The following is a 13,048-nucleotide window of genomic DNA, read 5'->3' as shown; positions in this document are numbered from 1 at the left end:
TTTTCTTCACAGTGGCTGGTATGGGGTTGAGGTTTGGATTTGTTCTGAAAAAAGTGATGATAATATAGAGAGGTTTTTTTATAGATGAGCAGGGCTTGTACAGAGCCAAGGCACTTATTTCCTGTCGTACGGCTGCGAGCACACATGCTGAGGGTGCACAAGATATTGGGAGGGGATATAGCCAGGACAGCTGACCCTAACTGACCAAAGCAATATTCCATACCATATGACATCCTGCTCAGCACAAAAAGCCAGGGAGGGTGAGGGGAGAGGAGAAGGGACATTCAGAATGACAAGGTTCGTCTTCTCAAGTGACTGCTATGCGTAATGGACCCTGCTTTCCTGGGAATGGCTGAACACCTGCCTGCCCCGGGAAGCGATGAATTCCTTGTTTTGCTCTGCTTGTGTGCATGACTTTTGCTTTAGCTATTAAGTTGTCATTATCTGAACCAACACTTTTACCCTTCCAGTGCTCTCTTGCAACCTCTCTTACATGGAATGGGAATTTAATTAGTGTGGTGCTAGGTTGACAGCTGGGGTTATACCACAACAGCAAGACACCGAGAAAATGAGTAACACAAAACGGCTGACAGGCAGACTTGCAGGAGCAGGCAGAAATAAAGTTTTGTACATGGAAGACAGATGCCCAGTACCCCCTCACATCCCTATACTCTTTCTTGAGGAGCAGAGAAGAGCGTGCAATACCTTGGAAAATAAGTGAAAAAAAATTTCCGCAGGCCAAACTTGGCCTGTGGTTTCAGGGTATACACTTGTAAACACAGAGGAATAAATAAAAAGTGTCTTTTTTTAAATTAGCTTAGGAAGTCAGAATCAGAAGGAAGTCAGAATCAGATTTAAATTTGTTCTGCTGGAAAATACACCTCACAGCATCACCTGACATACCTCCATACAGGTTTGTGGTGTTCCCACAGGACAGAAGAGGACATGGGACAACAAGAATCCTCTTGACTCCCTCCAGCTCACTTTACACCAGCAGCAGCCACAGCCTTCATTACCCACAACACCCTACTGGTGCAGCAATACTTACTGGAACAACAGACACAAGCGGTGTCTGTCTGCACAGACAGGAAGAGGTAGCCTTTGCATGTCTAAGTAAGAGAACAGGCTTCCAGATGCACTCAAACATCTGGTCAGTCTTGAGCCAGCAGATAACTCTAACCTCAGCACTGGGGCTAGCTGTGCATGTGTGCTGATCTAAGAAGCCTGCCTGACTGCCAAAAGCAGAACAGACTGCTTGGAGGAATTTACTGGAAGCACTGAAAGCCTATAAATTTCTGACACTAAAGACTCAGGGTCAGAAAGGTTATTCTTAAAGACTGCTCTGCAATGGCTCATCCTAAACAACCTTCTCCAGCAGCTCTGTACCTCAAAACCAGGCCACAGATGAGGCTGCACTTCAGCAAAGTGCTACCACCAGTCCACTTCACCTGCATGGAATACAGAATATGGAATATCCTGAGCTGAAAGGGACACACAGGGATCACTGAAGTCCAACTTCTTGAGCTGCATGGAAGAGCACCAAGAACTGCACCATGTGCCCAAGAGCACTGTGCAAACCAAATATATTCCAAAGGGCTCTTCAGACTGCTCTGGAGCATATCAACACCACTCTACAACTCCAAATCCTACAGGACAGTCCTGGAATGCACACCTGAATTACAAAGCACAAAAACTCTCATGAAGACCAAAAGAAGAAGGGAGAACAAACCAGGGGATACAAAACATACAAGGCAATAGGTGAATAAAAATCTAACATAGATGTGGGAAAAATACAGGAGAATGAATATGCAAAGTAAAACAAGAGGGAAAATGAGACAGGATTCTCTCTCAACATTAGTCAGAAGGGGAAAATGAAAAGACATGCCACTGCGATGAGAAATAAACTGGAAGCAGTGGTGAGGCAGCAACAAAGAAGTGCTGCTTTCTATCTACTGCAAGTATAAAGACAGAGGAGGCACCTGGGACAGGCATGAGGTTAGGAGGTCAGTACTCCTTCTCTTCAGGCAAGCCTGATCATGTATGTGGGAGTGCAAAAAACCAGCTACGACTGCAAGGAATTGTACAGAACAAGCGGTCACCAGCCAGCTTCTCAGCTCCTCAACAAATCCAGCAAGAAGGCTCAAGCCTAGATGACTGGTACCAGACTTTACCATGATCATTAGCACTGCTCTGGACTACTGCACACAGCCCAGCCAGAAAGGCTTTTGGCATTATACTCTTTTTTTTTTTTCCTCTGCTTATCCTCACAACTTTCTCAATCAGATACTAAAAGCAGAGTAATTCTGCCAGCTACCAGTGATACTTCTGAAGAAATAAAACAGGCCATCAGGCACTCATCACAGAGTACATAAAGTCTTCCTTTCAAGAATCTGTAGCAGAGGCAGACGGAAAGCAGGCTGAGACATAGGAAAAATTTTCACTGAGTTCTCCAGACCCTGACATTACAAAGCAAAGCATCTGAGCACTCCTGCTGGCACTTGCATGTCAAAAGAAGAAATCATGAACTTGAAAAATCACCCCAAGCACCACTTAGACCTTTCTTCAGAGACAGCTTGGAGCCAGCATGAGAGGACAGAGAAACCTCAGTTTCCCACCACTGATGGGTAACCTCCAGACCCTGCAGAACCTGTTTCTGGGCACCAGCAAGTGATGGTACATGGGGAGATCACAAAGTTCACTCCCTCTAAACGGTGGCACTACAGTTGCTCTGAATACCCTAGTGCCTCACACTCCTTTGGCATCTCCTTTTCCTGCCAAAGTGGAGAGAGGAATCCCAGCACTGCTCTGCCTCTGTGCCAGACCCCTCAAGTAGCCTCCAGTTACTGCTCTGTGTGAGTGGGGAAGGGCAAAGCCCTTGGTGTGCCTGAGCAGGTCTGTCTTCCTCTGCTACACCTTCAGGCATTCCCATCTCCCTGCCCACCTCCTGGAGCTCCCCTGTCTCAACGCAGCTTCAGAGAGGGAAAAGCAAGGATATAATCTCGCCCCAGTACCATAAAAGGGACGCTGTTAAACAGTGCTCTAGGCAGCCGTGAAATAGCACAGGAGCAGTGTTGAGGCTTGTTCAGCATCACACCATACACCATCACTGTGGCACCTCACTTTCCTGACAGCATGCAGTAGATAAAAGTGCTACAGCCCAATTTTTCTCTGCAGTAAGATCCTTTCAACACAGCTGCTGCAAAAAAAAAAACCCAAAACAAAAATCCAAAAACAAACAAACAAAAAACCCCACCAAAAACAAACAAACAAACAAAACAAAACAAAACAAAAAAAACACCAAACACCCGGCGCTTTAAAACAAATTACAGTCAAGTGTGGTCCTGGCGGCTGATGGCAGCTGGGCTGTACAGCTTGAGGAATTTCAGTTCCAGCAGCATAGATCAGGATGCATAGATACATATTTCTGTCTCCACTCTACAATTTACAGGTGGTACTCAAAGCATTACTCATCATGGGAAAAACCCTGAGCAAGGGGAAAAAGCGGCAGTCTCACACGACAACACAGGTCTCCCAACTTGCTGCCACACAAAGGTTCAAGGAATCATCAGATCAAGGAATTTCTGAATGCTCAGCATTGTGGCATGGTCCCTTACCTTTGCCTTATCCCCCCACGTGAAAAAGCTGACACTGTCACAGAGAATGCACTGAGATTTGTGGGATCCACTCCCTACCATGAGACTTGGAAAGCCTCCTTCTCAACCAAGGCTGCACAGGGGACAAACTCTGCTGTCCACTGAGGTGCAATGGGGCACATTGGGACAGACAACATTTCCCCAGCATGACAGGACAACGGTGTCAGCCACTGCAAAAATTCTGGAAAAGCATGGTGCATGGGTACTTCACTGGGAGCTGAGATTCCTTCTTGTTGATGAAAAAACCCCAAGGCTCAGATTTTGTTCATTTTAACAAGCACCAACAGATTGCTTTTCCAGCACTGTTTATAGATCCATTATAGGATGGAACCTGTAGTGTTCAAACACTCAAATATTACTGTGTTTGTCAGATATCATACATCACTTGAAGTGAGGCAGCAATGAATCTTATGGCAGAGAAGTGCCAAAGAAAATCAGAGAAAGTGTGCTTTTTTTCAGAGAAACTAGCTCGAATTGAGCTGAATGGCATACTAACAGGAGTAAAATTGGCAAACATCCAGAAGACAATTCAGAAAAACACCAGGAGGAACAAAGAATTCATCTAGTGACAGCACTCCAAACATCTACAAGAGCATGGGAGTATAAAAAACTAAACAGAAAAGACAGAAGGCTGTAGTGATGTGGGGAATGAAGGCTCAGAGGGAAGGGAAAACTGCTGTCTACAGAGTGAAGAATTGGATGGGAACTCCAGACATGGACAACCTACACTTGGTCTGCTTCCTCCTACATGAGTTCTGCTTCCTTCCATCTTCTATCTCATCTATGTAGACTATGCATTTCAAAGCACAAAGTGTATACCTCACTGTTCAGGTAGGTGCCCTCTGTATCTTCACTGTCTTTCAGGACCCCTAATACTCACTACTTGACCTCACAGCCACGCCTTCCAAACCTCAGACCCGAACTGCACTGTTTCTCAATCCACAATATTCTCATGCCTTATTTTTCTCATTTGCTACAGAAGCCAAAGCACATGGCATGCAATATTTCACCTAGGCAGGCAGCCCTATAATCCTCCCTATATGGCTTTCTCCCTCTCTCTTATCTACCCTGGCGTCCCGTCTTGTCATGTTCCTTTATACCTAATTGAGGCAAAGATTTTACTCACCACGTTACGTGCCCACGCAGCTACGGTAATGCACACAAAAATGCTAGCCACATTTCTAATATCTTGAGCTTTTGCCCACCTGCATTACTGACACTGTCAAACTTAGCTTAAGACTTAAAGCAGAACTCACTTGAGGATAAACTCTGCACTGTCTACAGCTACTAAAAGAACACATCCAAAGTGCCAGAAATGAAAAAAAGTTTTTAACTAAAAAGCCACAGGTTAAGAACTGGCAGATAATTTGCTCTGCTGAAAAGCATGTATGGGAAAAAGTAGCCATATAATTTAATTGGCCCTCTATCAGGAACAACGCATCATAAAATACTAACCAGCTACAAGAATTCCACAATTAATCCCTGATTTCTGGCTTTGATTTTTCTAATACACTCCAATGTTAAGCAAAAAGAAAGCAGTACCAGACCACATTACTTAGTATCTGGAATACAACCCTAAAACATTCCAGCATACTTTATTTTAAATTAACTCTTTTCAATGTCTTTCTTTTTTTTCCAAGAATGATAAGGCACATTATTGGCTGTAGCTTTAACTACAATTTGGAGTCATGATGAGAAAGCCCTCTGAAGTACTGTAGGTTCATTCCTTAAAATAGCAGTTTTTCAGGCAACAACACACGTACTCCTTTCATGGCAGTGAATGAGGCAACCTGACAAAAGGAAGACAGTTAGGTGTCTAAGAGAGGTAAAAAAATGAATCCTATAAAGAACTAAAGTAAATCAAAAAGCCATCCGTGATGATGCAGGAACAAGACAGCATATTTTTGCTAAGGAGTTCATGTAAATATTCATAAGGATAAACTCACCAGCTTTGTAAATAAGGCAGATGCTGCCATTACTAGACAGTGTGTGGTTATTACCACTGTCCTAATGACCCTCGGAAACAGCCTGCCTATGCCAGAACTACAGGTGGTCTCACATTTTAATGACACAGTAATCAGCAGATAATTACCTACCATTATCACATTGCACCTCCAGCCTTGGCTAGGAACTGGCAGAAGTCCAGTCAATTGTTCCTGAGAAAAACTTCCGGCATGTCCCACCCAACCTGTGAAGTTATCCATTTCCACAAGTACGACTTCTGTTCAGAGGCTGTCCTTTTTGTTGTCCTTGCTCTCACTAGCTCCTTGCAGTAGTTTCGTACCAGCCCCCAGGCTTTTGCACCTTATGCCCTCGAGGGAAAGGCGGCACCCACTCCACAGGCTTGACCTGGCTTTACGGCAGTGTCACAGCTGGCCACCTACAAATCCAGCTGACAAACTGGTTCCAAACAAATTGTAAAGACACCGTCCCACAAGGCTCTGCTTAACTCAGGCTCACGCAGACACCTCCAGTGAAGCACATGCAGCTTGGCATATGTCTGATTCCATAATGCCCTAAATCCTAGAAGATATTCTGGGGAACCAGCATGGTCACAGATGCAGGAAGGCCCTAAGAACAAGGGCTACATGTAGGTGCATGAGCAGGTGAGAGAACAGAGTACAGCCACAGAGCAGACATTCTTCAGCTGCAAAACTTTCTCAGAACAGCCCTGCAGTGAGCCTGCTGCTGTGGCTTTAGCACCTCCCCAGTGCAGCAGGTCTGCACTTACTTCTAAGGGCCTCCAATTTCCTTAGGAGCTGTGCTGGTGGCGTCTACCCTGCCCAGGAGAGAAGTAAAGTGGTGGTACACATATCCCAGAAGCACACCAGGTCCAAGGAGATGTCAACAGACAGCACAGGTGGCCTGTTAACACAAGATAAGTTCAAGAAGGCTTTTCCTACATGATTTTTGGTATTTTTATCTCAGAAGCTTCAACGAGAAGGACTTTTTCTGATTTTTCACAGAAATGACAGCTGTCTACACAAGCTTCACACTGGCTGTAACATCACCCTTAACTTGCAGCAGGGATGCTCTGCTGTGCTAACCACCCACCGAAGCTAAGTCAGCGCACGCTGCTCCTGGCTACTGCAGTCAACCTGCCAACTTTATGAGACGAGCAAAACCTCACACAACGAGTATCCGCGTTTTCACGCCACGTGGCCATTTGCTGGTCCGAACCTGTTTCAGCCACGCTAGGCGTTCTGAAGTGCGACTAGGTGGTACCCCTGCGTGGGGCGCGGGCAGCAAGTCACTCCCGGTATCTTCTTTTGGCGAGCAGCGCTGCTCGTCCTACTCAGCGCAGGCAAGAGATCCTGCTGGGGTTCACCGCGGGGTCCGCCGCCGCCGTCACGCCCCTCCGTCAGCACCCAGGGACGGGTGCCCGGTCCCAGCGCCCTGCCGCACGGCCCGGGAAGCCGCGGGGCCGCTGCCGAGCGCCTGCCGCCCGAGCTCGGCGCACCGCGCCCGCCTGACAGAGGGGACCGACCCGCGATCCCGTCACCGCACGCCGAGGGGACCAGAGCCGCGTCCCCCGCGCTGCCGGCCCGGGGCAGACGGCAGCGCACCCCGGGCAGGGGGGCACCCCAAGGCAGGGGGGCACCACGGGCGGCGCTTACCTTTCTGCGGAGCGGGCAGGCGGCGGCGCGGCCGTGCCGGGCTGTGGCCAGCAGGAGGAGGGAGCCCTGCAGCAGCAGCAGCAGCAGCAGGCGGCACAGCCCGCCGGGGCGCACCATCCCCGCGCTGCGCGCAGCCTGCGGACCGCGTCCCCCCGCGGTTTTTGCTTTGTCGCCCCACCTTTCCCTATTTTCGCACGTCCTGATTTACTTTCTTTTTCTTTTTTTTTTTATACTTCTTTTGCTGCCCCTTTTTTTTTTCTCCCTTCCTCCTCCCTGTTAGTCTTGGGCCGTCCGACTCAACCCTGGAGCTCCCGCAGGAGCAGCCCCGTCCCCCGGCCAAGCCCTCCAGACGCTGCCCCCTCCTCTTAAGAGGTCCCCTGCGGGGCGGGGGCAGGAAGGGGAGGGCGCGGGCCCGTCGCAGCGGGGCGGGCGGTGGGGCGGCATCGGGGGGGTCCCGCAGCCGCCGGCCGGGCACTGCCACGCCGGGACCTCTCCTGGCCGCCGTCCGGCTGGGCGAGGCGAACCTGCCGTGCCTGGGCCCGCAGGGAGCGCAGCACCCCGGCTCTGTCCGCCCTAGGCCCGCCCGCCCGTGTCTCTGCCCTTCCTACTGCTCTCCTTAAGTGAACAAAATGGAATGTTGGGATTCTTCACGAGCTTTCTTACTGCCCGCCGGCTTGAATTGTTTTGACTCCTTGTTTCGTGGGCGTCCATCCCAAAGTTGTGCGTGCAGTGCGCTTTGCACAAGCAGTGTTCACAGCGTCACCGAATATTCTGAGCTGGAAGGACCCGCAAGGACCACTGAGTCCAGCTCCTCGGTGAACGGCCTATACAGGGATCGACCTTGGCGTTATTAGTACCGTGCTCTAAGTGTGATCCTTATATGATCAAAAACACGCTGAAGAATGTATCCGTCTCTAGTACTGAACTTTAGCCGTTCCTGCCGAGGAGGCTAGTGTGTAAATCTTCACAAAAGTACACCTTGCTGTTAAGCACAATCTTAAAAATATTGAGACACGCCAGAAATGCACCAGATTTTAGTCCAGTGCAAGTTAAAAGAATGAGCACTCATAGCTCTCAAAATACTCAAGTCTCCTTCTGATAATTTTCTTATGGCCTGTGTAAATAATTAATATATAGCAAAACTGTTAGCACTTTTAAGGCTTAAACTGGATAAACCTTTAAAGCTAAAATACTAAAAAACTGTGGCTCTCTAAGGTGTGTGGCGTTATTGTATGGAACAATCCTTCTTGCATCATTCCTACGTGTTTTAATCAAGTATTTCCCAACAACAAAGCCAAAATCTATTGAAACCTTAAATTAAAAGACAATAGAGGTCAGATGAAAGGTAAAAGTCATGCCACGCTACAAAGCAGTGTCTTTTTGTTTAAGTAGAAGAATAAAGTGTAGCTTTTATGCAGCTCATTCTCTATGACGATTTTTTCCATTTTTTTCTTAGTATGATAATATATAATAATACATGTTGTCTATTAATATAGTAAATTATATTAGTAATATATATTATATTAATATATTCTTCATATATACTATTCAGTAATAGTAATTTTACAATTTCTACTTTAGTAGTGACTATTATGCTCACTGTCCTGAGGGGCTGAATGACGTTTCTTCTAATTTGGGTTTGGTTGGTTGGGGTTTTTTTTAATTGCTGGTGGTCTACCCTTGCTGATCTACCCTTGGACTTTGTACATAGAATGAACAAGGATGGTCTCAAAAGACTGCTATAATTTCTTTATTAATGTGGACCATTCCTTCAAAGCTGTGTATGTGAAAATACAGTGCACAAAGCAACACAGGAGAAGCATGTCTGGCTGTTTTCAGACTCAGATAGTCACTGCGTCTTCAGCTTTTCCATATTGTTACTTCTCAACACATCTTTTTCTACCCCAAGGATCCAGATATCTATCCCAAAGGTTAATTCTGGTTCAAACTCCATGGCGAACTTCCCATCAGCTCAAAGAAGAAAAGGTGCCATTCTTTACTTTTTTCTGGGGTTTTTTTTGGTGCAAATTAACTGCCTCCAGAAGAAAGTAGGCAGACACAAAACACTTCATTTTTTTTTCCTTATTTTATGTACATTACTATATATCTGAATCTTGTGGATTTTGATGAGGAGAATTATTCTGGAGTGCATGGAACATGAGTGCACATGAAGTGCATTTTCTTTTGTTAGGTCATGCCAACCATTTAGCGCAAAAAGCATTTTATGACCAAGGATATGGAATTTATGCAATGAGTACTATTTGCTGTCCCAAACTTTTTTTTTTTTTTTTTTTTACAGTGGGGAAAAATACTATTAGCATTTGCCAAGCCATTCAGGCATTCAGGTACTCCTGTAATAATCAGAGCAAGTGCAGTTAGTACCTCTTTGGGGGTACATCTGACCCCAAAAAAGAACCCTGATTCAACACTGGAGCTTCAAATAGTGAGTTTTCCCACCAGTCACAGATAGTCAAGCAGCTTTTCTAAGCACCACTCTTAGCAGCCCAGTATAAAACATAACAACATTTTCTTTGCCCTGAAATGCTGTAAACCAGTCATATGTAAACTAGTCATATGTATGTATGTCAGGTCATGAAAGCCAGATAGCATTCATACAATACCCTGAGCAATCTATAGAGAATAAGAATAAGTTTTTCATGGCAAAGAGATGTGCTGGCAGACTGATTAGGTACCTTCTGTGTGACCGTTTGGTTTGCTTTTTGTTTTAAAGTAGCAAAATACATAACAGTGCTTTCTGAAATACAGCTCACAGGCCTACAGGCGATGCAGATTAACATGCTGCTTGGCTTTATTTTTGAACTGGTGGAAAATGAATTCTTTGTGGTGCATGGCTAATGAAAAATAGGGAACAAGAGAAGACAAAGGCAGTGTTTTAAAGAGACTTCCAAAGTAATTTTTACTTGCACTGTGACATTTTTAGTAGAAAGCCACACCCTAGCAGAAACCTAAGAGATAAACCCAAAATTTTTATTTAATAAATTTCTGTCTGTAGCATGGCCAGGATTTGTTTATTCCAGTCTGTTGCAAAATTATTTCAATAGGACTTCAAAATGTCCATATATCTATGCATGTGCTTATGAACATTGTACAGAAAGGGTAAACAAGCATGCACTTAAATGCTTTTCTGGATCAGGGCCTTAAACCACAGAGAGTCTGTAGCCTGAGTTGTCACTAGCTAGTACTTAATTCAGGGTAATTGCAGGAGCTGTGTCTCTTCCAGCAGCACAATTCGAGCAGCTAGTTAAAGCAGCTGTCACGCACAAGCAGTTGCTCATGCTCACATCCCAAGCTTTAGGTATTGCCTACAGGTGGGGCCAAGAGGTGACCTGGACTGTGTGCAAACACAGGCTGCATCTGTTTGTTTGTTTGTTTTGTTTCATTTGTTAGGGGAGTGGGTTTTTTGTTTTGTTTTGTTTGGGGGTTGGGGGGGGTGTTGTGGGGTTTTTTGGTTGGTTTTTGTTATTGTTTCTTGGGGGTTTTTGGACATCAGCTGATGCTTAACTTCAGTTAGTTTCCCAGGCCATAAGAGCGTTTATGTGGAAATGGCTGAGAGGCTGTCAGAGGCACAAGTCTCCTCAAGTGGGTGTACATGTCACACAGCACACACATGCCTGAGAGACCTCCAGATTATACATGTGCCTTCGTTACCTAACCTTAACCTGCAGCAGGAAAGAAAGCTGCCTCAAACAGCCAAATATAATAATATTTATATATATATATATACAAAAATAAATAAATAAATAAATAAATATTTTATATATATATAAAAAATATATATATAATATATATTAGTAATATATATTATATTATCAAACAGCCAAACACAGTAAGCTTTGAGTGAAAGAAGCTGCCACAAAAGAGGTTTGCACAGAGTTCAGGACAGAATTATATTCACAGTCCATTAACAGGTGGGTCAGCCCTGATTCACCCACTGTTGAACATGAATTCAAAACTGATTTTAAAGACCATGAAATTTAAGCATGAGTATTTCTCACCATTTAAAATTATGAAACACATATCATAAAGCACATAATAAAGGAGCAAAGGAGCTTTTTATCATCAAGCTGATAAAAAGTACTCTATCTGCATTTGAAAGGAAGTTTGCTTAGAAGGATTGATGTGGACTTCAGAGATTCATGAACACAGAGTCCCAATTATGCCTCCAGATATAAAAAGGGTTAGTGAACTTTGTAGTATGTTACTGTATGAAAGTGTTAGGTCAGCTGGAAGGGAAATATGGGGAATATACTACAAAGTGAAGTGGTTACATGTAATTATCAAGCATAGTTAGCCAAAAGCAAAAAATAAACAGAAAAGAGTGGAATTCTGTTCTCCAAATGCATCTTAATAATAGTAATCTCAATTTGAATGGAGAGAGAAAGTGAAACAAAAATAAATCTCTTCAACATTGAAAGGAGGTGAAAAGAAAGTACATGACCATAACAGGGAGCTCTGAATTGTGCTAGGCCTGAGCACTTTTGAAATAAAGGAGATGATCATTTGAAGCCAGGCTGGAAGAAGTCAAATGACCATTTACAAACCGCTTTCCCCAATCTGAAAACCTTTTTATAAGAGTGCAATCAAAACCCAGACTATTTAAAATGTGAGAATAAAGTGCTAACAAAACAGTAGTAAGAGTTAGTCAGTTAGTTGTTCATAATGTTGGAAGGAAAAAATGCAAAGGATTAGGAAAAAAATGAATGTGATTAATGCATAATTTTATTAAATTCAGTAAATAGGTTTTAGTCCCTCTCTCTGTGTGGGAATGAGAGCACCACTACTAGCCTATATGTGGCCCTCAGCCCCACTGGCAGAAAAATAGATGCTTAGGCCTTGGAAAGGAAAGATGCAACAGTCTCTCTTCTCTTTGCATTCCCTCCTCAAGCCTTTCACTGGGCTGGAGGAAAGATGCAGGAGAAATCCATCCTGAAAATTTGGGTGAACCCTAGTCTGGTGCACATAAGCATCCATCTGGGAAGCAGCTGGAAAGACTGAACTCCTCAGGAAAGCTCCAAAATTTGTAAAATCTTTAGTTTACATAGGTATATTTCTGATGTCTTCTAGGAACTATCAGGACAGCTTTGCTTTGGAACAACTGAAGGAAATTTAAATCACTTAGATATGCATCAAATTCAGTTTATCCATTAAACTAGCTCTTTTTTTTTTCAGGATGTCTTTGATGGAGAAAAGCTATCCTCATTTTTTGGTAACTGTAATTAAGGATTTTCCACAAAGTTGAGAGGAGTTTTCCAAGAGATAACACTTACTTTCTCCTGGTTTTGTAACTTGCTCTAAAAAACATGAGCTAGCATGTCAGAGTTGAAGACAATATGTAACTTGTTACAAAATATTGTCTTAACAGCATGTAAGGTGCCTTTTTTTTTTTTTTTTTTTTAACCAGATAAATTTGTTATGAACACTGCTTGCATTACTAAGGCAGTTAACAGAGCCACAGTGTGCATCATCGGAGTGAAGCTCCAGCACAAGGGAAACCATTTTTGGTGTTTTTCAGGATACTGACTTCAGTGGGGTGGAATTTTCCTTTGGGGTGGTGAAGGTTGGATCAGTCATTTGTGGCACCACAGAGCTGCCATGTATTTTCCAACCCTTTCAGACCTGCCTTCCGAGAAGCACTTGAATGTGTCCTTGCTCGGCAGCTTATCCTGCTGGGTTATTTGCTATACAGACTTGCACAGCTAATGGCCATCCGTGCCTCAAGGCATTTAAAGCTCAGATCTTGTGAAGAGTTACATAGGC

At 44.4% G+C, this 13,048-nt stretch overlaps 1 protein-coding gene across 4 annotated transcripts in view; it reads right to left on the bottom strand.

The window, feature by feature from the left end:
- The window catches only part of TRABD2A (TraB domain containing 2A), a 78,327-nt gene extending 69,777 nt beyond the window's left edge, over positions 1–8,550 (bottom strand). The window contains exons 1-2 of one of the 4 annotated variants that reach the window (XM_063422889.1): positions 7,271–8,550; positions 5,750–6,518 (exon numbers count right to left, since the gene is read on the bottom strand). In XM_063422889.1, coding sequence (XP_063278959.1) covers positions 5,750–5,857 — 108 coding nt within the window. In that variant the 5' untranslated portion in view covers positions 5,858–6,518; positions 7,271–8,550. The remainder of the gene's footprint in view (positions 1–5,749; positions 6,519–7,270) is intronic. The other 3 variants (XM_063422891.1, XM_063422890.1, XM_063422888.1) reach the window with 3 other exon arrangements.
- Between the last annotated feature and the right edge of the window lie 4,498 nt (positions 8,551–13,048).

Source organism: Prinia subflava, chromosome Z (assembly GCF_021018805.1).
Source record: "Prinia subflava isolate CZ2003 ecotype Zambia chromosome Z, Cam_Psub_1.2, whole genome shotgun sequence".
Classification (NCBI taxonomy): domain Eukaryota; kingdom Metazoa; phylum Chordata; class Aves; order Passeriformes; family Cisticolidae; genus Prinia; species Prinia subflava.
This window is presented reverse-complemented; position numbering and strand designations above follow the sequence as displayed.